We start from the raw sequence: 27,925 nt of genomic DNA, 5'->3' as shown, positions 1-27,925 counted from the left end.
GAAGCTATCAGAATTATTTGAAAGGAATTGGGCAAAGGGCTGATTTTAAAGTGATTTTTGAAGTTTATGTTTCTTTAAGGTTAGCAAATGAGAGTGGATTCATGGTTTGTCATTGAAAATCTAATATGCTACCAAAGAATCTACACTCAGAACACCTCAGAAACAACAAAACCGAGTACTCCATGGGTTAGCAACCCATGGGGGTGGTTGGCACCCTCTGTGCACTACACCACCACTCACTCTGGGCCACCCCAGCACCCCACAAGTGGCTTTAAGGTTTTTCTCCATAGGGAAGAATGGAAGTTTCAGCAGCCCCATAACTGCACTTGGGGGATGCTGGGGTGGCCCAGAGCAAGGGTGCCAACTGCCCCCATGGGTTGCTACGCTCCCTGGCCGCTTCCTCTTATGTAGAGAGAAGGCTTCAAACTGAGGCAAACAGGCTCAACAGGAATGTGGCCCCTCCCACCAGGTGTGACTCACCTCAGCCCTAGCTGGCACCTCCCCCCCACCTCCAGGCAAGAGAGAAACTTAAAATGAAGCCCCCAGACAAGCCCAGGCAAAAACCAGTCCTATGTTAGTATCTATAAAGAACTAGTCTATTCAGTGTTTGTTTATTTAAATCTGTCCTGGTGCTCTGGCCCCAACCATGGAATTTGCATGAGTGTGACTACATTTGAATGGATTAAATGAATATGATTAAAAATTAATCCTGGAGCTAGTTGGAATTGGTGAGTGGTTGGTACCACCATTTCTAGTCTGAGAATATTATCTGTGGTAGATGCTTGATAGTAATCGAACTTGTATTGGTTGATTTGGGTAAACTAAGACAAACTTTAACAGATTTTTAGGGTGTTTTTCTGGATACTTGTTCCATGTCCAAAGACAGTATATTACTCTAATAATCTTGGGGAAAGACTGCAGAGGAGGACTGATGCCTTCATGTTCTGCTTGTTAGCTTTCCAGAGGCATCCAATTGGAGACAGAATCCTAGTCCAAGATGGATCATTTTGGAAAGAAAACAAATGAATGAACAAGACTCTCCACTCTTTCTTTTTAAGAGGGTGATCTGATCTGTCCTAAAAAGAATGGGTATTTTTTATTGGGAGATGCCTTATCTCAAAAAGGATGTCATATATATGGAAAAGCTACAAGAAAGGGCAACTGAAAAATGATTGGATCACCTTCCCCATGTAGGAAGTCTAAAGTGTTTGGGCTTTTTTTAGTTTGCGAGAAAAATACAACTGGGCAGGGGCACTAGAGTTTTTTATACAACTGTGAATTGTGAAAAATCTTAGTGTTGTATTAATGTTTAGCTTTTCATCCTCTTGGCACCTCTTTTATCAATTACCCAAGAACTTAATTAGCATTAGCATATATTCAGGTGATACTGGCGACCTGAATATACTGGACTAGAAGAATGTATTCTTCTTTATGGCAGTTTATTATAGATTAATAGAATGTTTGATATTAAATAACACAGATGTAAGTTTTTTGAGTACTACTACCGAATGCATACAAAATATAATAGCCCTGCTAGATCAAACAAAATTTCCACCTAGTCTAGCATCCTGTTTCCAGCTGTGGCCAGCCACATACCTCTGGAAACCCTGTAGAAAAGCAATTGCTCAGGATCTAGCAGTCAGATGTATACTGCCTCAGAATTGGGAATTCAGCTTAGGTATCTTGGTTAAGAGCCATGGATAGACAAGTCTTCCAAATTTGTCAAATTATTTTAAAAAGCTTCATCAGCTATCACCATATCTTGTTGCAATGAATTTTATAATATGTAGAATAAATGAGTTATAACTGTAGATTCAGATGACTAGAAACAATTTGTATGTTCTGTTTGAGGTCTTCTGTGTGTTTATGAATAAGTGTGATGTTTCATTTTAGATTCAACAACTGGAGGTGCTGCTGCTTCAAATTATGCAAATTCCACTTGGGGTCCTGGAGCCTCCTCCAACAGCACCAATGCCAACCCAACTCACATCTGGGACAAGGTGATTGTAGACGGGTCTGACATGGAAGAGTGGCCTTGTATAGCCAGCAAAGATACTGAGTCTTCTTCCGAAAACACCACAGACAACAACAGTGCCTCGAACCCTGGCTTGGAGAAGAGCACTCTGCCAGGAAGCACCACTAGCAACAAAGGAAAAGGAAACCAGTGCCAGTCTGGAAGTTCTGGTAACGAATGTAATCTTGGGGCCTGGAAATCTGATCCTAAAGCTAAATCTGTTCAATCTTCCAACCCTGCAGCAGAGAGTAACAGTGGTCTAGCAAGCTGGAGGAACTTGAGTGGGCAGGACAGAATTGGTCCCAGCTCTGGCTTCAGCAACTTTAACCCAAATAGCAACCCATCTGCTTGGCCAGCACTGATTCAAGAGGGCAATCCAAGGAAAGGGACTTCAGAATCTGATAATGGTGTTTCCAATGCACAGATTAGTACAGCAGGTCAGACTTCTAGGGAACAGCAGTCAAAGATGGAAAATGCGGGTGTTAACTTTGTCTCTGGCAGAGAGCAGGCTCAAATCCACAACACTGATGGACCAAAAAATGGAAACACTAACTCCTTGAACTTAAATTCACCAAACCCAATGGAGAATAAGGGAATATCATTTGAAATGGGCTTTGGGAACCCCTCCAGGAGCACTGATGCCTCTTCACAAAGCACTGGAGAGAGAAAGACTGGGAGTGTTGGGTCTTGGGGTACAGTTAGGGGGCCTTCTGGAATAGACAGTGTCTCTGGTCAAAGCAATTCTGGAAATCATGGGAACAATGGAAAGGATAGGGAGGACTCATGGAAAGGAGTGTCTGTTCAAAAATCGAATGGGTCAAGAAATGATTCTTGGGATAACAGTAACAGGTCTACGGGTGATGGGTCTTGGACCTTTGGCCCTCAACACTCTAGTGAAAGCAAATGGAGTGAAGGGAACAAAATGACATCAGGGGTGTCTCAGGGAGAATGGAAACAGCCGTCTGGGTCTGATGAACTGAAGATTGGAGAATGGAGTGGTCCAAACCAACCAAATTCTAGCACTGGAGCATGGGACAATCAAAAGGGCCACCCCCTTCCTGAAAACCAAGGCAATTCCCAGGCTCCCTGTTGGGGAAGATCTTCCAGCTCTACAGGAAGTGAGGTTGGAGGTCAAAGCACTGGAAGCAACCACAAAGCAGGAAGTAGTGACAGTCACAATTCTGGACGTCGATCATATAGGCCTACACATCCAGATTGCCAGGCAGTCTTGCAAACCTTGTTAAGCAGGACTGATTTGGACCCCCGTGTGCTTTCAAATACGGGCTGGGGTCAAACTCAAATCAAGCAAGATACTGTTTGGGACATAGAAGAGATGCCAAGGCCTGAAGGAAAGGCTGATAAAGGAACTGAGGGGTGGGAGAGTTCTACCATACAGACAAAGAGCTCAGGGGGCTGGGGAGATGCACCCAGCCAAAGCAATCAAATCAAGTCTGGATGGGGTGAGCTCTCCACTCCAACAGAGTGGAAAGAACCCAAAAACACTGGAGGATGGAACGATTACAAGAACAATAGTTCTAACTGGGGAGGAGGAAGACAAGACGAAAAGGTGACACCATCTTGGAATGAGAATACCAACAAGGACCCAGGATGGAATGGACGGCCACCTAATCAAGGGTGGTCTTCTGGCAAGAATGGCTGGGGAGAGGAAGTTGACCAAACAAAAACCAGTAATTGGGAAAGTTCAGGAAACAAGTCCATGTCAAGTTGGGGTGATGCTGGTCAAAATGAGATTGGGACTTGGGGTAATGGTGGAAATGCAAACTGTTCTTCAAAAGGAGGGTGGGATAACAATAAAAGATCTCCAGCATGGAATGATACTGGTAGACAACCCAATTCCTGGAATAATCAGCAACAGCAGCACCATCAGCAGTCTGAGGCTCCTGGCTCCTGGGGTCCACCGCCGCCGCCTCCAGGTAATGGGAGGCCACCCAATCCTAACTGGAACAGTGGGCCACAGCCAACTGCCGCAAAAGATGAGGAACCCAGCGGCTGGGAGGAACCATCTCCCCAATCAATTAGTCGGAAAATGGATATTGATGATGGCACTTCAGCATGGGGAGACCCTAGCAGTTACAACTACAAGAATGTGAACCTGTGGGACAAGAACTCACAAGGCGGACAAGCTCCACGAGAACAGAATCTCCCTACTCCAAGGACTAGCAAATCAGCCACCTCAGGTATAATTTTCCTCTTTGTTAAAGTAGAGATAGTACTACCTACAAACTATCAATTTTGGATATAAATATAGTAAGAGGAAAACTTTCATACCTGTAGCTAGTTCTGTGCCATTGAAATGTACATTGAAATGTATCTCAAAAACAAGCATTTGAATGAATGAAGATGAATGAATTTATTATTACAATCAGTGACCAGCAATCAAAAATAAAATGGAAAATAAAATTAAAGTAAAATAAAATCAAGAACAGGACTAGGAATAGAGTATCAAAACATACATACAGAGGTCTTAATTACAATTAATCAACTGCTCCCACCTCAGTTTGCATGCTGCAGCACAGAATCTTGCTACCCCAGCTATAATTGCTGTATACTGGTCTGCCAGAAGGAAGGAAGTATAATACTCTTCTGATTGACCTTGCATGTTTTTAAAAAGTGGTTCAATCCAGGCAATGTGAATATCCCTATAATATAAAAAGTATAAAAGCACATGTGAGATGGACTCAATATTGCCCGAACCGCAAGGACATAGCCGGTTTCTGAGCGGTATTTGCTTAAATCTGCCATCCAAAATGGCAGAAAGCAGGGCATTAATCCATGCCAGCGAGAACGCTCTCCTCTGATTTAGAGTGATCAAATTTGTAAGGTACACCTCTGGCTGAGGGTAGTATGAGAAGCCACCCAGAATGCTTCTAAGGGTAACCAGAATTAAATCAGATTGCTTCTCCATATCCACAATATGTTATTTAATAATTTATTTGGTGGTGTCATCATGTCCCAATGAAAGTAGATATTGAGAGAGGCCATATCTGCCCAATTTATCATGAAGGCTCTTATACCAATTAGAATGGAACTCATCTTTCAATACCAAAGGGGCCAGCCCCTGATAGCAAAAATGTAATTTGAGCCAGTAGTTAAACGTGTGAAGCCACCCCCGGGCCTCGACTCTGGTTAAACCCGCCTCTAGACATAGGATGACATTTGAAACACATCTAGGCACCTGGAATATAGCATGAAGAAATCTAGACTGAACAACTTCCATGGGTTTGAAGTTGCAGGTGGAACAGATCTGGACCCTGTATAATATTTGTGCCAGTGTTTTGGCTTGCTATACCTTGACAGCCGCTGTGATAAAATAGCCCCCTCTAGTGTGGAAAAATTTTAATATTGCAGAAGCACTCTGCATTTGCTGCAGCATGTTGTTGTTGTTGCTATTATTATTATTTGCATTTATATTCCGCTCTTCCTCCAAGGATCCCACAGCGGTATACTACATACTTAAGTTTCTCCTCATGACACCCCTGTGAAGTAGGTTAGGCTGGGAGAGAAGCGACTGGCCCAGAGTCACCCAGCTAGTATCATGGCTGAATGGGGATTTGAACTCGGGTCTCCCCGGTCCTAGTCCAGCACTCTAACCACTACACCATGCTGGCTCCTTCGCATTGTGTACCCCATGTACCATTTGTGTGGAAAAACTATACCTAAGCACTTATAGCTCCTAACCTGCTCAACCCTACTCCCGTTAATTTGCCATTTGTGTTCTTTTGGCACATGCCATAACCTTAGTCTTTTGGGTATTTATAACTAGGGACTTGTCTTTGCAGAACTGTTTAAGTCTTTGTAGCGCTCTCCTTATACTAGCCAATGTCCTTGATAATATAGCCGCATCATCGGCATAAAGTAGGATTGAGATGGGTCTGCCTGCTAGTTTAGGTAGATGGAGGTTGGGATTATCCAGAAAGGGAATTAAAAAATTAATATAGAAATTAAACAGAAAAGGAGCAAGGATACAGCCTTTCTTAACCCCTTTCCATGTGGCTACAGGTTCGGACAGATGACCTTTATTATTGCACTTTACTCTCAATGAGGTGTTTTTATATAGCATATGGATGAGCAGGAGTAGTTTGCTCTAGAGTCGCGATCTAGAATGGAGTAGAAAGTGGCTTAATATATACATTTATTTATTTTATTTAAAATATTTATACCCTAGTCCTCCAGTACACTACTGCTCGGGGCGACTCACAACATTTTTAATGTTTTCAATTTTTAATTTTAAACATGAGTGTTTAAATTATGCTTGTGATAAGTGAGTTTAAAAACTAAATAACTGAAGTATCTAATTACAGCTTTCCTATTGAAATGTTGACCATTCACAAGTTATGCTGTATAAGTGGAGTGGAGTGTAAAGTTCTCAGGTGTTTTTCACTTGTTTATAAAGCAGGAATAGCGTAGCACAGAATGATCTGGTTCCAGTATTGCTCCCAACTCCATCCAGATGCCAACATAGGAATTGCATCCATGTGTAAACTGGATCCAGTGGTTTGGGGTGTATGTGTGTGTCATACTCATTCAGCCACTCAATACATATCCAACCTGTAGATTTCCACTGGTGAGAAAAAATATTTTTTAAGTTGACAATTCCCTTTTTACTGTAGTTTGTTCAGATGTATTCACTCATATCCATCAAGTGGGATCTCTGCATGGAAGAGCATCCCCTGCTGCATCAGGAACTGTGTACGTGTTTCACATAGTTGAATCCCCTTCTCCAGTCTCCAGGACTGAATGTATAATTTCAGTTGCTGAATTGGGATCTTGTGTGTCCTGCAAATTATTGACACTATAAATCAACACACACACACCCAATTCTTATCACCTATTGGGGGCCGTGGAGAGACTGAATTCAGCTCCCTCACCCAACAGGTGATTGGTGCTTCAAAGCTGACTATTTGATCACCAGGTAGACATGCACAATGTCCAGCCAAGTTATGTTTGGATTAGCAACACTGTCTCTTGCAAAGTGCAAATAATGATTCTTCTTCATGGTCTCTCTGCATCACACTTGGGTTATGTGCCTGCAAAGAGCCAAGGTCCAGAATATTCCATAGCTTCACCAAATTAGGAAAAACAAGTGGGAAATAGCTCCCCCTAGAGGATAGTACGCCTCCTTACCTCAGTCTTTTGTCGACTGCCACAAGAGCAATATCTTCGGAAACTTCCTCTGCGCTTTACCTATTCAAAACAGGCAGTATTATTGCTCCTTTCCATTATTATTTACTGTATTGTTTTCAACTTCTCCTTACTTTCCAGTTGTCTTTCTGCCTGTCAGTTTTGTTTGGGGTTTTTTGTTGTGCGCCTCCTCCCCGGCGGCGGGGGAGGGGGGGACCTGGCTGGCAGGCAATGCGTTATGGCCGCAGCTGCTAAAATTACTTTTAAGCGCAGCTTGGATTGTCTCTCTAAGATCCCATCGTTGGATGGACATTCCTGGTGCCTTCTGTGCCTTGGGGAATCCCATAGAGTGGACGTGCTCAGTCTGCCTGGGATTTGCAAAACAGGTGAGACCCAATAGGGCTTCCCATCTGGATGCACTTCTTTGGGAAAGAAGTGCAAGCGTTTCTGTAGCAGACAGTAACCCCTAATTGCCTCCTGTGTGATGGCGAAGGTAAGGATGGCCTCTATGCAGGCAGATCTGGGTTCCATACCTGTACCCATGGATCCCGTGCCAGTGGAGGCATCAGATGCAGTTTCAGAATTGACAGTTTTTTACTGGAGCCTGGGCTGCAGGCTCCAGCTCCAATTGCAAAGAGCACGGCACCTCCCTCAAAGCCGCCATTGGAGTGACCTATAGTCCCATCAGCAAAGCTGACCTCTATCCCAGCAAGGCAGCCATTAGCCCAACCCTTGACTCCTCCCCCATCAAACCCAACCATGGGATCAGCCCTGAGTTCAATCCTGATTGTGCTGTCAGACCAGAGACTTGAAATGCTTCAAAAGAGCAAGTTAAAACCCAAGCTGCTGGCAGTGCAGCTGACACCTCAGTTGGGGGTATCCACAAGCACTCAAGCAGCACACTAGTCTATGCTGGCCAAAAAGAAATGAGAGTTACAAATAGCTGAAGGCAATATCAATTTGTCAGGTCAGCAGCCAAAGAAAAGAAAGAAGAGGGAGCACATGGTACCAAAACCCCAACCTTTGGAGCAGCCTTAAACTCTCGCTCACTGAGCCCCATATACTTATCTCCTGTGCATTCTGACTAGGGCTATATTGATGCTCACATGCCCTTTAAGCCCCTACCAGAAGTGGAATCCAGCTTGGAAGAGTAGGATAACTTGTCTGCACCCAGCTCTCCTGATTCTCAGGGCTATTTTAGTAGGTTCCCCATTTATTCACTGGATTGTCCTTGCTCCCCAAGCCTCCGGGGCCTTCCCTGTTCTGCTTATAAACATAGCAGTCAGCAGTACTGGGATTAAAGCAACTGTCATTTGGTAGATGCTCACAGCTGTTTCCTCCCAAGACTATTGGGGTGGTCGAGAGAACCATTACAATTGCAGACCTGAATACAGGTCACACTACTGGTACTATGTCCCCAAGCTTACTATGCTCCCAGTCTACAACTTCTCAGAGGGCCCCTGCTGTCACAGGCACTGCTGCAAACCTACATTGCACCCATGCTCAGTGTCACTGCCTAGTTCAACACAGAGACACTTGTCTCATCATGGCCACCAGAAAGCAAATAAAGCAGTGTTGGGCTCCTCGTCCCACAGTAATCCCAGCTGTTCCCCTGCCACTGGGTCAACCGGTGGGAAAACCTCCAGCTGCTTTGATGGGGAAGCCCCCAGATCTGCAGTGGGGTGGAGCATGAGCGGAACCTCAAGAGCATGCAGATGAACGGTCTGATCCTGACCATTTGGGGGAACTGCCTGACTCCCCCGAAGGGGATGCTCTGGAGGACAGTACTGTAGAGGGGTCCACTACGTAGGAACAGTTTGAAGAATTCCGATCAGAAGAGATCAAGTACATGGAACAACTCCAAATGGCTTCATCAATAGGGCTAGAAATCAAAATACAATCTTATCCCTTGGAAGACCCAATTTCTGGACTGATTCAATCTGCAAATCAAGGCACGGTGACCCTACTGTTAGTGCCTACCTTCTCACGCATTGTCAAAACTGCCTGGGAGAAACTGGCCTCCTTTCCCCCTATTTGGGAGATGTTGGAGAACATGTATAGGGTACAACACAAAGATACCCAATACCTCTCCAGACATCCTATCTGCAACTCCATGGTAGTGGAATCAGCCCAAACCAAATCACAATCCTCTCAACACCTGCAGACAAGGAAGGCAAAAAGCTTGATGCAAAAGGAAGACGAATCTACTCTACTGCAAGCCTCCTGCTAAAAACTGCCAATCATCAAGTATAATAGGCTAGATACCAACACTTTATTCTGGAAAAAGCCCTTTTCTCAAACAGCTTCAACAAGACCAAAGAGGGGCAGCTGGAATGCTTAAACAAAGGCTCCCAACTGGCAACAGCTGCACTCAGCACGCCACTGTGCAGACTGGGGACCCAGGGCTGTGGCAGCTGCAATTTCACTCATACGGCACACTTGGCTCCACTCCATCTCACTGTCACAAGAAGCCAAGACTCGTATTGAAGTCCTCCCCTTCAATAGTGAGGTGTTTGGTCAGAAAATGGATGACACTCTTGAGAGAGAATACAAAAGCTTGAATATATCAGTGTCCTATTCCTCTTCAGACAGAAAGCACTACTGGCCCTGTCAGCACAACTGGTACTAACAGCTCTTTCTCCCTCACGTTGGCACCCAAACACCATTCAACCACCAAGACTAAGCCACCCTACACTAAAAGACGAAGACTCTGCGGCCTCCATATTGGCCTATTACTACGACAAATGGGCAACCATCACGGCCGATTTCTGGGTTTGGGCTATAATTCACTATGGCTACAGAATACAATTCCATTCTCTTCCACCCTTTTCTGACATCCAAAACTACCACTCCCTCACCTCACAGTCTAGAAGAGGCGGATGCCATCCTGCAAAAAGGGGCCGTCAAGGAAATACATATAAATTTCCTCAGAAGTTTTTGTTCAAGATATTTTACAAACAAAAAAGGATGGGGATTTAAGACCAATTTTATGGTTGCAATTCCCACCATCCTGCATCTCCTCTCAAGGAAAGATTGATTTACTTCCATTGATCTCAAGGATGCCCATTTTCATCTATCTATTGCCCCTCATCACCAAAAATACCTAAGGTTCTGCATTGGCAAGCATACTTCATTCATTCATTCATTCATTCATTCAATTTTTTTATACCGCCCTTCCAAAATGGCTCAGGGTGGTTTACGATTAAGAAAAACCCATTAAAATCAGTTAACAATTAAAACAGAAATTATAAAACAGCATAAAAAATAACAATCAAAACATCATAAAACAGCAATTAAACAATCAGAACAATTTAAAAACCCTGAAATACCAGGTTACAACATTAAAACTATTTAAAAACCCTGGAAGGCCAGGCCAAACAGATAGGTTTTAAGGGCACTCCTGAAAGCCAATAAAGAATTTAATTGTGGATTTCTTCAGGGAGTTAATTCCACAGTCCAGGGAGGTGGCTACAGAGAAGGTCCACCTCCAGACTCACCGGTGGTAACTGGAGATGGTCCTCTTCAAATGACCTTAACGTGCGATGGGGATCACGCAGAAGAAGGCGCTCTCTGAGGTAACCTGGACCGGCTTTAAAGGCAATAACCAGCACTTTGTATTTTGCCCAGAAACATATCAGCAGCCAGTACAACTGTTTCAAAACAGGCATTATATGATCTCTCCGGATTGCCCCAGAGAACAATCTCGCTGCCACATTTTGAACTACTTAAGTTTCTGAACTATGTACAAAGGCAGCCCCACATAGAGTGCATTGCAGTAGTCAAGCCTGGAGGTTACCTGCTGGTGCACCACTGTTTTGAGGTTGTCGTCCTCAAGGAATGGACACAGCAGCTGTTGAATCAGCCAAAGTTGATAGAAAGCACTCCTGGCCATAGCCTCCAATTGAGATACCAGGTGAGGCCAGGGTCCAGTAGCACTCCCAAGCTGCGCACCTACTCCTTCTGGGGGAGTGTAACCCCATCCAGCACAGGGAGATCTAACTCATCCCTCAGATTCTGAGCCCCCACAATGAGTACTTCCATCTTGCTTGGATTCAGTCTCAATTTGTTATCCCTCATCCAGCCCATTACTGTCTGTAGGCAGGCATTTAGGGAATGAACACCATTTCCTGATGATGCAGATGAAAAGGAGAAGTAGATTTGGGTGTCATCAGCATACTGATAACACCCAGCACCAAACCTCCTGATGACCTCACCCAGCGGTTTCATGTCGATATTAAAAAGCATTGGTGACAGAATGGAGCCCTGAGGGACTCCATATAACAGCTCCTGTTTTGAGGAGCAACTGTAAACAAGCTCTACCATCTGGAACCTACCCGAGAGATAGGAGCGGAACCACTGCAAAGCAGTGCCCCCATCCCCAACTCCCCCAGATGATCCAAAAGGGTACCATGGTTGATGGTATTGAACACTGCCAAGAGATCCAAAAGAACCAACAGAGTCACGCTCCCTCTGTCGATTCTCTAGTAGAGGTCATCCATCAGGCCGACCAAGGCTGTCTCAACCCCATAATCAGCTCTAAAGCCAGTTTGAAATTGGTCTAGATCCTCCAAAACCACCTGGAGCTGATCGGCCACCACCCTCTCAATCACCTTGCCCAACCAAGGGAGATTGGCCTATAACTATCCATCTCTAAGGGATCCAGTGAAGGCTTCTTAAGGAGAGGTCTAACCATTGCCTCCTTCAAACATGGAGGCATCCTACCCTCCCTCAGCAATACATTTATGATACTAACTAGGCCACCTCCAACAATCTCCCTGCTAGATAGAAGCAGCCAAGTTGGGCAAGGATCCAGAGAACAAGTAGTAGGCCGCACCGCCCCAAGCAGCTTTTCCACATCCTCAGGAGTCACAAACTGAAACTGATCCAACCTAACACTGCAAGGATACCTCCTTCATAGACCCTGCAGAAATAGTGGAGTCCAAGTCAGCCTGTATACAGGAGATTTTATCTGCAATGAACCCATTAAAAGCATCACAGCAGAACACTTCCAGGAACTGTTTTGAAGCAGAAGGAGCAGAAATTAAATTCCTCATGACCCGGGATAGGTCTGCTGAATGCAAACCTGCAGGCTGACCAAAATCTCTTTTTTGCTGCACGCACCACTACTGCATAACCGCCCAGAGACAAAAGTTTGGGCGGTATATAAATTTGATTGATTGATTGATTAAATAAATAAATAAGCTTTCAAATGGGTCCTATGTGGCATCCTATCAAATTCGAGCCAAGTTCTCCTCCACTTGCGTTCGAGTTGCCTACCCAACCTCTTCAGCCCTCGCAGCTCTTTGATATACCATGGGGCCATTTTTGAAGCAGTCCGGGAGGAACGCTTAGGAGCAATTATGTCTACTGCCCTGGAGAGTTCCCTATTCCAGGTTCTCACCAGGGCATCGAAAGAATCAACGGCCACACCAGCTTCAAAACCCTCCATGGCCTTTTGAAAACCTGCAGGATCCAGCAGCCTTTTTGGGCGGTCCCAACCTAAGAGGTCTGTCACCCCTGCAGGGGTGGGTCATGGCTGTGAAACCTTAACCAGGTATTGGGCCATCTATGATAATGGGGAAACCACCGGATCCCCCACCCACAGAACACCCCCCCTGATCCGAACAAAAAACCAAATCAAGTGTGTGGCTGGCAATATGAGTTGGCTCAGAAACTAGTAGGATAGGCCCATACTTGTCATGGCCACTATGAACTCCTGAGCTGCACCAGACAAGTCAGCCCCAAAGTGGATATTGAAGTCTCCCAGCACCAGAAGCCTGGGAGACTCTAACACCAACTCCGCGACCAGCTCTGTCAGCTCAGTTAGGGAGTCAGTTGGGCAGCAGGGTGAATGGTATACCAACAGAATCTCCAGCCTATCCCTACTTTCCCTTTCTTTCGGACTACCACCCACCCTGCGTGTCTTCATGATATGTATGGTGCTGGCGGCAGCGCATCTCCAGCTCCAAGGAGTAACAAGTCTTTCCATACATCAACTGGCTCCTGGTCGCCCCCTCATGTCATTGCTTGCTCTCACATGTGCAAGTTGCTATCCAGTTGTTGAACTCCTTGAGGCTGTGGATACATTACAGAAAGTCATTTCTAACACCCACTTAGCCCATAGAATTCCTGGGTATCCTTCTCAACTTCAGATGGGAAAAGGCTTACCTTCACCACCACAGAATTTCTTCTGTCTAGAAGGCCACGCAGGGTTTCTCCAAGAAACAAAGGCACAAGCCACATTTTGTACAGCATCTCTTAGGACTGATGGCCTTGACCACGGCAGTCATCCCCCTGGCATGTTTCCACATGCGGATTGTGCAAGTCCAGTTCCTAGACAGTTTCAAACCCCACTGCCACTGCCAGGAAAGGGTCCTTGTGGTACCACCAAAGGTGCAAGGGACAGTTCAATGATGGGCCAACTGCATCAACTTCTCGAAGGGAGTACCATTCCGTCAGCCCTCTCCATCCCTCACCATAACGACAGACACTTCAACAACGGGCTCTGGTCACACAGCGAGGCACACAGGCACATAAGTTATCTCAAGCTCCTGGCAGTATTTCATGCCCTAAGAACCTTCCAGTTGTGGCTCACAGACAAGCCTATTTTCATTCTCACGGACAATATGACAGCAAGATCCTATTTAAATGGTCAAGGAGGCACAGTGTCTCGAGATCTAATGTGGCTCTTGCTGAAAATCTGGTTGTGGTGCATGCACAGGAAGATCTGTCCAGTGGCAGTTCACATACAAGCAAAGTCCAACACTTTGGCGGACTCCCTATCTCACAAGTAGTCACTGAATCCAGGGATACTGGGAGAAGTGTTCGGCAGATGGGTGACATCTACCCTGGACCTCTTAGCAACAGCAAATAATGCAAAGTATACCCAGTTCTGCAGCAAGGCAGGCTTGGACCCAAGGCTCCTGGGAGATTCTTTCCTCCTCAACCAAGACAGGGATCTGGTGTGTGTGCCTTTCCACAGATTCCCCTGATCTCGAAGGTCATCCAAAAGCTGATTGATGACAGTGCTCATGAACTCCTAATCATTCCATGGTGGCCATGTCATCCATGGTTCATGGCACAGTTACACTTGGCTGATCACACTTACCTGCATCTCCTTGCCTTTTTACCCTAGACAATGGCAAAAGGTTGCATCCAGATCTGCTTTCGCTACACTTGATAGTCTGGAAGATAAAGGGGAAATAAGGTTTACCGAACCAGTGCAGAGGGTGTTAAGATACCTCAAAAAAGCCATCCACTCACAAACGTTATGCTGTCAAGTGAAAGAAATTTGGTGTGCATTCTTTGAGCAAGGGCCTCTCTCCAGCGGAGGCACCAATCCTGGTCATCTTGGATTACCTGCTGTCTCTGGAGAAGGCAGGACAGGTGCATGCTCCAATTAGAGTCTACTTGGCAGCTATCTCCGCAAATCATAAGCTTTCGGCTCTGTTCTCTAACCCAGCAGTTTAAATGTTCTTAAAGGGTTTATTAAACTTCTTTCTTTCAGCTCCAGAGCTGCTGCCCCCATAGGATCTACAGTTAGTTCTAAATCAGTTAATGGGGCAAGTTTTTGAGCCCCTTGCCACATTCAGTTTGAGACTGTTATCTCTAAAGAACATATTCTTGGTTGCTATTATGTCGGCCAGAAGAGTCAGCAAGCTTAAAGCTTTGCAATGTGATTCGCCCTACCTAGTCTTCCACAGGGACAGGGTCATGCTATGGCCTGACATCACCTTTCTGCCCAAGGTGGTTTCAGATTTCCACATCTAACAAGATTTGCATCTACCTGTTGTCTTCCCTAACCCTATATCGGAAGTAGACAGGGTCTACCACTTTCTAGATGTTCACAGGGCCTTGGCATTTTACACAGACAGGACAGAGACTTTTCACAGGACCAATAAGCTCTTTGTCTGCTATTCTGGCCCTTCCAAGGGCTTTCCTACCTCTACCTAGAGGCTCTCCACCTGGGTTAGGGAGCCATCTCCTTAGCATACTAGCTGGTGAAGAAGCCCCTGCCACAACCTGTCCATGCACATTCCACTAGAGCAGTGGTGACCTCCATGGAATTCTGGAGTGGAATACTATTGGACAAAATCTGCATGACAACAACCTTGGCAAGCCCTCCATGTTTGTCTGCCATTATGCATTGGATGTCAGATCCCAAGTTCAGGCAGTGTTTTGAGACCAAGGTGCTTCAATCAGTATGCCCATGAGGCTGCTCCTACCATCCAGGTAAGAACAACTTTCTATTTGTGTGATGCACAGAGACCACGAAGAAGAGAGGAAGGTTTCCTACCTATTCTTCTGTGCATTCACACTACCCTCCCTACCTCCCTGCAGCAGCCTGCTCATGTTCCTACATGACTTTGTTATGGCAGTCTCCAAGACTCGGATAAGGAGGCATACTATCCTCTAGGGGTAGCTATTTCCTGCTCTTTTTTCCTAATTTGGTGAAGTTATTGAATGTTCTGGGCTTTGGTTATGTGCCAAGTGTGAATGCACAGAAGACCACTCGAAGAACTACAGTTACATGTAGGAAACCTGCTGTTTTGCCAGTCACTATGCCCCTATTAATATTGGCGACCTAGTTTTCTTCAGTAGAAATAATACCATTCATTCATACACACGTACACACTCTTTTATTTATATAGGCAGCATTTGGCCTCCAGTTGAAATTTGAATTAACATGGTTCAGATTATCTGATTTGCCTTAAATTGTTTGGCCTTTCCCAGGCATTTGAAGGGGTGGTGCAGTTCAGTAGATTTCCTCCTCTACATTAAGATTATTTTTGCAGCATTATGTAAAGAGCTATTTATTGGCAAAATACATACTGCACTGTAGCCCTGCGCACCCAAGCCCCAAGTGCCCTTTTCTCTTGCAAAAGATTGTTGGGAGGGAAGGTTGGGAGAGTAATAAGTATTTACTTGGCTGCAATCACCTCTTATACTGCCATTTCTCTGACCTTGTTCAACCCTAATGTTTACAAAGCACTCATTTAAAGTCTTTCCTTGCCCTTCTGTATACTGAACCTCTAATTTTTAACTAAGAAAACCTGTACTGGGGATAGCACCAGACGGTAATCTTAATACAATAATATTTTGTCACACTTGTATAGAATGCTTTCCTTTAGCACTAAGAATCAAGTAGTGTAAATGTTAAAGTATGAAGTACAACAGAATGGGGTCAGCTGTATAGAAAGATGTGGTGTTGTCCCCCCCACCCCGCTGAGATGCTGTACTAAGTGTTAAAAGCAACTTCCCTTCATAAATAGTGCATAATTGAAACTCTTTCTATATGAAGTCTGGAACAAAAGCACACCTCCTGCTCCAGATAATGGTACAGCTGCTTGGGGTGAACCAAATGAAACCAGCCCTGGATGGGGTGAAGTTGATGATGCAGGGGCTTCTGCCGGTTGGGGAAATGGACCCTCCAGTGCACCAAATGCCATAAAACCTAGTAAGTATATTCCATTTTCTGTTTTTGTGACAGTCTTGTGTAATTGTGCATTAGCCTTTGTATATGCATTGTGATTCTTATGAAATCTGTATGGTGCAGATTTGAATACAGTATCTTATAAAGGAGTAAAAAATATGCACCAGCTCAAAAAAAAGAAAGAAACATTTTTAGAACTAACCAATGTACACAAAGTAGTATACATTATGATTTTTGATTTGCACAAAATGCTTCCAGGTGGTTTTAAAGGGTATAAAATAGTTTCTGAATAGTGGTAAGCCTTTTCCTGCTGTTTATTTCATGGAGATAACATGGAAATGGAGGGAACTTTGCAGGCCTAGTTAAATTAGTACTGCATTTTGAACAAAGAGATATTTGTGCAGAGGCATGTTGAGATAAGGAAGCAATAGAGGATTCTCCTTTTGCAGTGTAGCTTAAGGTTAACCATGTTGTGCTCTATCAGAACTCTTGGGTCCCTTGTAAAGTAGAGAAGAAAGAGAAATTTTTTTATTATTTATTATGTTTCTATTCTGCCCTATCCACCCAAAGGCTCTGTGTGGTGTTTTTGTAGACCAGGCTGTTTCCATCACTAAAGCAGTCAAGTAACATTTTAGTTACTTTCTGCAGTTTTGTGCTATCCCCAGATACCTTTGAGTTACCTAAACGTGTCTCCCTGTTAAAGCATGGACAGGTCCTGTCCTATTTTCTGTGTGCTGGATAAGAAACTGCCCTTTCAGTACGGTTTAACTTTAGAATGAGTGGTGCCTCAGCGGAAGAAAAATCTGTCTCTTGAGCCTTCCTGTATCATTTTTGCACCCCAGGATAAACTTCTGTTATTTTGCACAGCCAGAGCTAGTGCAAAATATCTTCAGTCTGCACTGGAGTTAGTGGAAAGCTGTGTTGCACTTCTTGCCAACATGGCAGAGATGAACTGATTTTTAACCTCAGGTACTGCTACTCCTTATTATGGATCTCCAGTAACCAGATCAGCCTATGGACAAGTATTCTATAATCCAGTAACCTAGGACAAGTATTTTTTTATTTTTTATTTACTGAAATTCTTTCTTCTTGTATATCTTAAAGAATATGTATTCTCTTCTGATTTGGCAGAGATTTAAGTAAGGTTATTCCTGAGTACTATAGATTTGTACAGTTAGAAATTGGAAGCTGATAGAGTCATAATTCATTAATCCTATGCTACCTGTAAATTAAAGTAACCTACTGATTCTGAAAATTATTAAGAGTCCTACTGATCTATTCAGTAGATGTCTGCAACCATACTAATTTGTAGTGTTCATATGAGGGTGGATCTAGCACCGAATGGCTCTAGCAAGTAGGACGTGGACTGAGGTGCAAAATTGCGAAGAGGAGGAGATGACTGTTAACTTTTAACAAGAGTTTTAGTACCAGATCATTGACAAGTACTGTATACGAGAGCTCTGTTTATAAGTCAAGTCCTTTATTATGGTTGGTGACCAGTAACCTTTGTTTACTGGATTTAGTGAATGAAATTATTGCTGTATTAGTATAGCATTGTGACTTTTAAAAATGCAGTGCCATTATTGTACCTCTCTGTGCATGCTTGCTCTTTTGCAGAATTTGACTACAAATTAGCCATTAGCCCTTACTGTAATCACTGTAACAGTCAGAACAGCCTTCTAGTGTTTCTGTGTGGTTAGTTTCCATTTCTCACCTTTCTAATCATTCTTCCCTTAATTGGAAAGTAGTATTATACTTTAATAGAAAGGTTTTCTTGGATACTGTAAACTGAGGGGAATTCTGTTCTTGCTTCAGCAATGCATATACAAAAATTGAGGGAAATTCTTCTTCTTATGCTGCTGCTGCTGATGATTTGTTAGTATTATGTTTGGGGTTGTATGTCATTTGTTGCTATGTGATGTCACAAACACATATCTATTGATAATTGTGGTTATCTTTTGGCAATGATTTCTTTCCCATCAAAGGTTCCAAACCACCTCAAGATGGTTGGGGGGATAATGATGGGCCAGTATCAGGAACACGGCATTCCAGTTGGGAAGAGGAAGAGGAGGGAGGAGTCTGGAACACAGCAGGCTCTCAGGGAAGCAGTTCCTCCCATAATTCAACAAGTTGGGGACAAGGGGGAAAGAAACCACAAATTAAGGTGAGAAATCTAATGGTTAGATGATGCAATATTTTTTCAATCTATGTATGGTTTGTTGAGTATGTCAAACTTTTTCTCAATTGCAAACAATAAAGAATCTTAATTATGCATAATAGCTAGTATTGAAAAATGGCATCTGCAGTCATTGACGTGTTATAAGACTAGGCTTCTTAAAACTCTCTGTCAGGAATATGACACACAGTGTATGACACTGAGATGGTTTTCCATTGAGGTGGGGAAAACCACCTCAAAAATGACTGATGGGAAACAAGATTGAAGGAAGATGGGAACAAAAATGCTTTGATGGCCATAATGGGGCTGTTTAGTGTCCAGTTGGCTTCACTGCTGTATACTACCTCTCATTTAGTCGCATGGGACTATTTTATTTTTCAGTCATCAGTAGTTGAAACGTAACTAGCAGAGAGAAGTTCAGTGGCAAATACCCCTCTTTTTAAATTGTACAGTAAAAACACAGAACTTAATATGCTAAGGACATATAGAATTGGCAACATCAAGCCCTTATTTCTGCACTATGAAACAAGACAAGAAATAGACAAATCAACAAAATTGAGAAAGCCACCTGACTACTGCGTAAGAGAGTAAAATAATTTATTTTTAAAATAAAATATTTTGAGCTTGATGAATTTTCTTCATGGGGAGTGCTTATGACTAGAAAACATATGCATGTTGCTTGTAGGTCATAGGAACATAGGAAGCTACCATATACTGAGTCAGACCATTGGTCCATATAGCTCAGTATAATCTACACAGACTGGCAGCGGCTTCTCCAAGGTTGCAGGCAGGAATCTCTCTCAGCCCTATCTTGGAGATGCCATGGAGGGAACTTGGAACCTAGATGCTCTTCCCAGAGCAGCTACATTTCCTGAGGTGAATACCTTACATTGCTCACACATTTAGTCTCCCATTTGTATGCAACCAGGGTGGACCCTGCTTAGCTAAAGGGACAACTCATGCTTGCTACCACAAGACCAGCTCTCCTCCCTAAAACAGTCACAATAGCCAGGTTCAGATGTCACATGGGAAAATATAGCTTAATTGACATGGTATGCATGTTGGAAGAGTTCACATGCTTTTCCTTGTATGGAAGTTCTGTCTGTTTAATTTTTTTTAAAAGTCACATTTGGAGCAGGCTTAATTCAGCTGAAATTCCTGGGAATTAAGAAGCTTTAGGCCATAAATTAAGAGAATTTGTATGATTATGTTGGAACATTAATAACAGTATTCATTTAGTGGATGGTTTATGGTCATGGCTAGCAAGATATTGATTCCTTTTAGTACCTTCTATTTCAGTACAGAATTAAGGGAATCATGTCAACTAGGAATTGTTCACTTTTTTCTTCTTCTCTTGGTGCTTAAATTAGAACAATTTAAGTATGCTTTTAATGGAGTAATTTGTATCATATTAGCTAAAAATTATGTGTAGGGTGGTTCAGTCCTTATAGAGATAACTGGGAATGGGGGGTGTAGCTCAGTGCTGAAGATTCCAGAATCAGCATTTCCAGATATGGCTGGAAAAGATCTGACTGAGAACCTGGAGAGCTGCTGTCGGTCAATATAGGCAATACTGAGCTACTTTATGTGTGTGTTTTATGGCATGTTAATAGAAGAACACACTAAAGGTACAAAATCAATTTGACCAAATGTGGTTAGCTGGAAAGGAAGGAATATACTTGCCAGCTTCCTTAATAATCTTTTCCATTTCCCTGAAGCTCAGTGGGTACCTATGTTTTTGAAAAGAAAGATAGTAACAGCATTTAATAATTATGTTTATTATTTATATAATCTTCTCTAACCCAAACTCTGTAAGTTAGACCCCTTTTCTACAAGTGGAGGATTGAGGCTTTGAGATTAGGAATGTGCATGGAATGGGATGGAACACAAATTCCTGGAATGTTCCCTTGGAACAACTGGTTGAGCTGGTTATTCCAATGGAACGAACTTAGTTTTCTAGTGTCCCAAGCAGGGTGGGGGCGGGAGGTACAATTTAACAATTGTTACCTGGTTACTGTTTGCACTGAGGCTGCCCCACCTACAGCGTGCTTCTGGCTTCTGCGCACACGTGGCAGCCATTTGCATGCAGAGAGGCCAGAAAAGTGCTGATGACAGGGCAGCCTTGGCACAAGATGCTGGGAGGGGTACCATTGTTCACATGGGCTCGCAGGTGCGAGTGGTATCCAAGTAATGATTGTTAAAAGTACCTCTCACCACCCACCCTGGTGCTGCTCAGAATACCCAAAACGTTCTGACTTGGAATGGGGTCGTTCCGAGCTCAAAACAGGCCCTACATTTGAAGGGCATTCTGTTTCAAGCTCAGAACACTCAAAATGGGCTGTTTTGAGTCAGAATGTTCTGAGCTCGGAGTGTTCTGCATGTCCCCATTTGAGATAGTGGCTTTTCTAAGACTGTGCTTGGGTGAGTTTACAAAACAACTGAGAACTGAACCAGGGAATTTCATATCAGTACTCATTCTTAATCATTGTGCTACAAATGCTTATTTTTGTTGATGTTCCAAATGGTAAAATAGAAACTGACCACTTGTCTCTTTGCTTTAGTGTTCATTGAAAGGAGGAAGTAGTGATTCATGGATGAATAATTTATCTGATCAAATGTCAAGTATTGGATTGCTGGTAAGACTTTTTAAATGTCATAATTCAGTTGTTTTCAAATCCTTTACTGACCAATATTTTATAGGGTTGTAAACATCCACTTACCTAATCACCTGTGCTGAGCAAGAATTGTCTTCAGGTGACCAGGCCAGAAAATGTTTATAAACTGGGAGAGAAGAGATTCTCTTTTTGTTTCAAGGCATTCATCCTGTACAAATGCTAAAATGGGTTAATAAAAATGTTAAGCCTCTTTTGGAAGTCAGATTTATGAAATAATTAGGATTTGTCTGGTTCCGGATAATTAATATATTGGTTATGTCAAAACTATGTATTTTGGGTGTATAGTATAGTTGCAATCCAGTTGAAAGCGGTGTATGGTCCTATAATGCACACTCAACTTATACTTGAAGAATATGTTATGTGTACATACCTCTTTTTGTGTGTGTATACATGTGTAATAGATGAACTAGAGTTGGAGCCTCCGAACTTTACTTCTAAGATACATGATTTTACCTGGCACTGGCTATGCCTGGGCAAGTGTTGAATTTATGAGGATGGAACAGGGATTCATTAAAGCATTTGGGTTGCATCCAGAGTGTTGGAACTCTGCTTACACAACAGGGCTTTCTTGCCTCCCCAGTCCTGCTGCAGCCCTTGGAATTCCCTGAAAAGCATCTCCAGAGGATCATGGAGCCTTCTGAAATGACATGGGATATGGTGTGTGTCAGGGGTCTACATTGGGAGAAGAAGTCAGCAGAAATTGGAGAGGAGCCCCATTGTGTGAGCAGAAGTGTCATCCACTCATGGAAATAACCTTTTGAATATCTGCCCTTGGTTGGCATATTGAAAAACCTATTGTTTCAGATGGGGAAACAGATATTGTAGTGCTGTAAAAATGCTCATGGTATCCCATAAGAGTCACCCAGTGGTAGCTGGCAGCACATTGATTTCAACCCAAACTTCCAACACATTAGATTAAGAAGTTACACCTTTCCAAAGTTATGGGAACATCCTGTCCCAAGTTGCCAAAAGAAGAATTACTTGGCAGCACATTTAAGACTAGATGACTGGATGCATCTTGAGGATGAGATAACATTCTGGCTGCTCTTCTCAGAATATAATCCCTTGGCCACAGAAACATAAGAGTAGAAACTCATTTCCCAGAGCAGCTGTCCAGCTATCTCTCTCTGTGCAACAGGCGCATGTGTTTCTGGCTGTATTTTTAAAAACAACTTCAGTTGCAATTAGAATATGCAGTGTTCACAGATAGTTAAACTCTGCATTTTAACATAAGAAAAATTAGAATATGCAGTGTTCACAGATAGTTAAACTCTGCATTTTAACATAAGAAAAGCCCCTCTGGATCAGACCCAAGGCTTATCTAGTCCAGCCTCCTTTTTCACACAGTAGTCCACCAGATGTCTCTGGGAATTCCAGAGGCAAGAGCTGAGGGCATGCCCTCTGTCCTACTGTTATTCTCCTGCAACTGGTATTTTTAGGCATCTTGCTTCTGAGGCTGGAGGTGGCCTATATAGCTCTCAGTCTAGTAGCCGTTGATAGACCTGTCCTCCATGAATTTATCTAAACCCCTCGTAATGCCATCCAGGATATTGGCTGTCATCCTGTGGCAGAGAATTCCATGGGTTGATTTAAGTTGTGTTCCTTTTGTTGGTCCTAAATTCCTTGGCAGTCAGTTTAATGGGATGACCCCTGGTTCTAGTGTTGTGAGAGAGGGAGAAAAAATTATCTCTTCTCAACTTTCTCCATACCTCTATCATGTCTACCCCGTCATCTTTTTTTCTAAACTAAAAAGCCCCAGATATTGTAGCCTTAACTCGTAAGGAAGGTGCTCCAGGTTTCTGATCATCTTGGTTGCCCTCTTCTGCACCTTTTCCAGTTCTACAATGTCCTTCTTAAGATAAGATGACCAGAACTTTATGCAGTACTCTAGATGTGGCTGCACCATAGATTTGTATAAAGGCATTATGATATTAGCAGTTTTATTTTCAGTCCCCTTCCTAATGAATCCAAGCATGAAATTGGCCTTTTTCACAGCTACCACACATTGAATCGACACTTTCAATGAGCTGTCCATCACAACCCCAAGATCCCTCTCCTGGTCAGTCACCGACAACTCAGACCCCATCAGCGTATATATGAAGTTGGGTTTTTTTCATGCCAATATGCATCACTTTGCATTTGCCAACATTGAACCGCATTTGCCATTTTATTGCCCACTCCCCCAGTTTGGAGATATCCTTTTGGAGCTCCTTGCAATCTCTTTCGGATTTCACTACCCTAAATAGTTTGGGGTCATCTGCAAATTTGGCTTTTTGAAAGTCCTATTAGAAAGGATTTTTAGAACCTGGATGGGATTGTTTAGAAAGTCTTATTTTTCATCCTAATATTCTCACACACATTCATGTTTTTCTATTTTTTCATTTCATCTTAAAGACTGAACTATATTTTCTTTCAAAATTGTCCCAAACTAGAGTACGTTTTCTGAGTGATTGTTTTATTTTCCAGAATCAAACTGAGGACGCTCCAGGCAATAAGATGGACCTTTCTGTAGGTGGGTATCTAATATGGCGAGGGCTGTGTCTGATTTGCTTTATGAATTACATAGCATTTTGAATGGTATATCTGAGCAGTGCAATGTGGCTTTGTGCAAGAGATTTTGTTGTAACTGTGGGCCATGACTTACTGTGGTAGAGGTTATGCAGGAAAGTAAGATTTAAGGTAGGATGGGGGAAAGGTCTCAAGAACCTAGTGATCTTATCTTCCAGGTACACCTTTCTAAGGTTAGCGTGACACAATTGGGATCTTATATCAATCCAGCAAGTTGGAAGGTGAAAAAAGCTGCAGAGAGAAAGGTCACACCAGCCACTTCCCTAGTGCCAGTGACAATACTGCCAGCATACACCAATTGTGCAGTGGCATACCCACAACATCCCACATGGTCCAGGAAGGGAAGGAGTCAGTGCACCAATGGTGAAAAGCAGGGGTGAGGAAATGTTGGCTGTGTTCACCAGCCAGACAAAAAGTTAACTAGTCAAGCTATGTTGGTATGTTACTCATCAGGATTTTCTTTAATTGTAAGGCATAATTTTTTACTCGTCACAGACAAGTATTATTATTATTATTATTATTATTATTATTATTATTATTATTATTTCTTGTTTACACAGTCAGACAGGTGTTATTGACTGGTTTGTTTTATCCAGACATCGAGTCCTTCTCAAGGACCTGGGATGGCTGAATTTTATTGTCAGTTGTTATAGATATCGTCGCAGAATATAGGCTGTTACCAGTAAAGCAGTGGTCATTGGCGCCCTGGGTGCAGTTCCAAAAGACGTTGAAGAGCACCTCAATACCATAGGATCCACAGAAATCACCATCAGCCTATTATTATTATTATTATTATTATTATTATTATTATTATTATTATTTCGATTTCTATACCGGCCTTCCAAAAATGGCTCAGGGCGGTTTACACAGAGAAATAATAAATAAATTAGATGGCTCCCTGTCCCCAAAGGGCTCATATTCTTTTTAAAAAAAACACGATAGACACCAGCAACAGTCACTGGAGGTACTGTGCTGGGGGTGGATAGGGCTAGTTACTCTCCCCCTGCTAAATAAAGAGAATCACCACGGTAAAGTAGTAGACTACAGTTGTTCCTTACCAATCTTAGATTTGAATATTGGCAACTGGCAAACTGCCACCCCCTTCGCCAACTGCAGCCTGAGTATTTGCATTTGATGCCATTTTAAAAAATTTGGCCGGGTTTTTTTGGGGGGGCAATTTCCAGGGTCACAGGGTCAATACGGAGGTCAGGGGGTCATTTACGGGGGTCAGGGGGTCTGTTCTGGGGATCAGGGGATTTTAAAAACTTTTTTGGTGGATTTTAGATACTTTGATACTCGTGATTCCCGAATCCCCTGTTTATAATGTAATCCTGTGCCTCTCCAGCCGCGAATTTGCTAACCGTGAGAGTTTCCAGGAACGGAACACTTGCGGTTGGTGAGGGACAACTGTAGTAGGTTTCCTGAGTCCTGATGATAAAGGCATCCACCCTGCCCCCATGACTTCACCATATCAGACCACATATGCAACCTGCCTGACACAAAGATGCCACAGCACTTTATATTAAATGAGCAGGCTGTAAAAGATGGGAAACAGCCATCAGGGCCCCCCAAAGGTGGATTTTAATCCTAATGGCACAGTGGGGAAATGGCTGGACTACCAAGCCAGAAGTTGCCAGTTCAAATCCCCGCTGGTATGTTCCCCAGACTATGAGAGACACCTATATTGGGCAGCAGCAATATAGGAAGATGCTGAAAGGCATCATCTCATACTGCACTGGAGGAGGCAATGGTAAACCCCTCCTGTATTCTACCAAAGACAACCACAGAGCTCTGTGGTCTCCAGGAGTCGACACTGACTCGACGGCACACTTTAACCATACTTGACACCACCAATAGTCACCTTTTTAAATCAAGCTACTCAGTGAAAGAGAAAATATTTTATTTATTTATTTATTTATTTATTTATAATATTTATACCCTGCCCCTCCAGTACACTACTACTCAGGGCATCTCACAACATTCATAAAATTATTACAACATAAAATCCAATTAATAAAATTTACCAAATCAAGTTAAACGTTAAAAATCCAAGCTTAAACCACAATCAGAATCACAGTTTTATAAGTTTCAAAGTTATTTAAAAAGCTAAAAACCAAGAATTATAAAAACTAAAACTTTCTTGGGAGGGGAGAAGCACATGCAAGGAACAAACAGGCCTTCCCAGGGCAAGGGTTTGTTTCCTGGAAGAGCAATATCTATATGCAGGGAAGGACCCTTCTTCCAGGGGTGGGCCTGGAATAAGTCACATGGAAAGCTGGAACTGCACTCAGGAATGGGGAAAAACACTGGTGCTCACTACCTAGAAACCCAAGAGGGAAACCAAACAATCCAGGTTTTAGCCCAGCTGGAGTGAATAGTAAGCCCAAAATATGTGTGGAAAAGTTTAGTAATTTTCTAGCTGCTTGACAACTGACATGGACACTTCAATATATACTTATTTCTTCAGGTGGACTCCAGGATAAGAAGTTTGATGTGGACAAACGAGGCATGAATCTCGGGGATTTTAATGACATAATGAGAAAGGGTCGGTCTGGTTTTCGTCCTCCTAATTCCAAAGACATGGGAACCCCAGATAGTGGGCCTTATTTTGAAAAGGTGAGACTATTGTCTTTAAACTTGAATGCAGCATAATAATTATGATACTGTATCATCTTCTTAATGACTTCTATGAAATCCCACAGTTGGGTTCTATGCCTGTGCATACCATCAGTTTAGATAGTCTAGCCAAGGAATAACTTCCTGTTCTTTAGAGTTATGAAGGCCCGGCGGGGAAATGGACATTGGAAAGAGGAAGGTATGGGAGTGGTAGGGGCGGATTAACCTCTTAAAGCTGTGTTTACACTGTTTATAGCAAATACGTTGCTACAATTACATTACAGCTAATAGAACTGCTACAAATCTCTCAGATTCAAGATTTCTGCTATGTTTGTTTACTTACCAAACGACACTAAGACTTGATACTGGAAGTGTAGAACATTTTCAGATATTTCAGTTATTAGATACAGAAAACCAGTATGAGCCTCTGCCAAGCATGTTACTTTAGCATCATGGTGATGAGATCTTTATACAATATTGCCGCTGGCTTTTCACTCACTTCACATTGCTCCATCTTCTGCATCGAATGAAAGGAAAAAATATACAAAAAACCAAGGAACAAACTAAAGAACTCTTCTCAAAAGTGTTGAGAAGATTGTTGCAATTCATGCAGGCCTTTCATTTTCCTAGAGTTCATGAAGCAGATTTAAAGTGAAAGAACCATTGTTGATATCCTGGTCTGTTAGCTATCTAAAGTAAACCAAAGTTCCCCCGGGTTGTGCATGATTGAAAACAATAGTTTAGTCAAAAATGAAAGCAAAAGTTTTCATTCCTACTCACATGCAGAAAAGGAGAGGGAATAGGGAGTGCATAAGTCTGAGACTTGCTATGGTTCATACTGTTAAATCATGGCTTAGTGTTGTGTCTGAACTGGGCCTAAATCTGATAACAGAAATAAACTTATGCTATTGTTTTCATATATATATTTACTGGGGACCAGGATATAATCAAGGTGATTTTGTCTGTTTATACCATAGTTGCTTTGATACATGTTTTATCAGGAAATAACATTGGACTCCTCATTTGCATTTTAAAGTATAACTGAATATTCAGATTTATTGTCAATTATGTGATAGGGATTATATGAACCACTTCTCTAAAATATGAGGTATTTCTATATTTGTACTATAATGTTTCTACTATGATTTGTTTCTACTTTTGCTTGATAATGGTAAGGTATAAATACTGTTTCTGTGTCCAGGTAATCAAGATTTTTGCAGTGCTGATGCTTTTTATTTTCAACTGGTCCCCCCCCCCGCCTATACTCTCAACTATAAGATCTAAGAGATACTTGGATATTG

At 42.7% G+C, this 27,925-nt stretch overlaps 1 protein-coding gene and 1 long non-coding RNA gene across 11 annotated transcripts in view; one reads left to right on the top strand and one right to left on the bottom strand.

The window, feature by feature from the left end:
• LOC128327478 (uncharacterized) overlaps positions 1-27,925 on the bottom strand; it is a 94,768-nt gene that overhangs the window by 11,557 nt on the left and 55,286 nt on the right. For all 3 annotated transcript variants that reach the window (XR_008308626.1, XR_008308628.1, XR_008308627.1), the window contains exons 3-4: positions 14,265-14,340; positions 7,160-7,219 (exon numbers count right to left, since the gene is read on the bottom strand). This is a non-coding gene — a long non-coding RNA (uncharacterized LOC128327478). The remainder of the gene's footprint in view (positions 1-7,159; positions 7,220-14,264; positions 14,341-27,925) is intronic.
• Positions 1-27,925, top strand: part of TNRC6B (trinucleotide repeat containing adaptor 6B) — a 220,677-nt gene that overhangs the window by 148,957 nt on the left and 43,795 nt on the right. For all 8 annotated transcript variants that reach the window (XM_053256273.1, XM_053256276.1, XM_053256272.1 and 5 more), the window contains 6 exons: positions 1,894-4,212; positions 16,458-16,613; positions 18,575-18,753; positions 21,327-21,401; positions 23,907-23,952; positions 26,476-26,624. In XM_053256273.1, coding sequence (XP_053112248.1) covers positions 1,894-4,212; positions 16,458-16,613; positions 18,575-18,753; positions 21,327-21,401; positions 23,907-23,952; positions 26,476-26,624 — 2,924 coding nt within the window. The remainder of the gene's footprint in view (positions 1-1,893; positions 4,213-16,457; positions 16,614-18,574; positions 18,754-21,326; positions 21,402-23,906; positions 23,953-26,475; positions 26,625-27,925) is intronic.

Source organism: Hemicordylus capensis, chromosome 5 (genome assembly GCF_027244095.1).
Source record: "Hemicordylus capensis ecotype Gifberg chromosome 5, rHemCap1.1.pri, whole genome shotgun sequence".
In the NCBI taxonomy this organism is placed as follows: domain Eukaryota; kingdom Metazoa; phylum Chordata; class Lepidosauria; order Squamata; family Cordylidae; genus Hemicordylus; species Hemicordylus capensis.
Note: the sequence above shows the minus strand (reverse complement) of the source record. Positions and strands in the feature narration are given on the sequence as shown.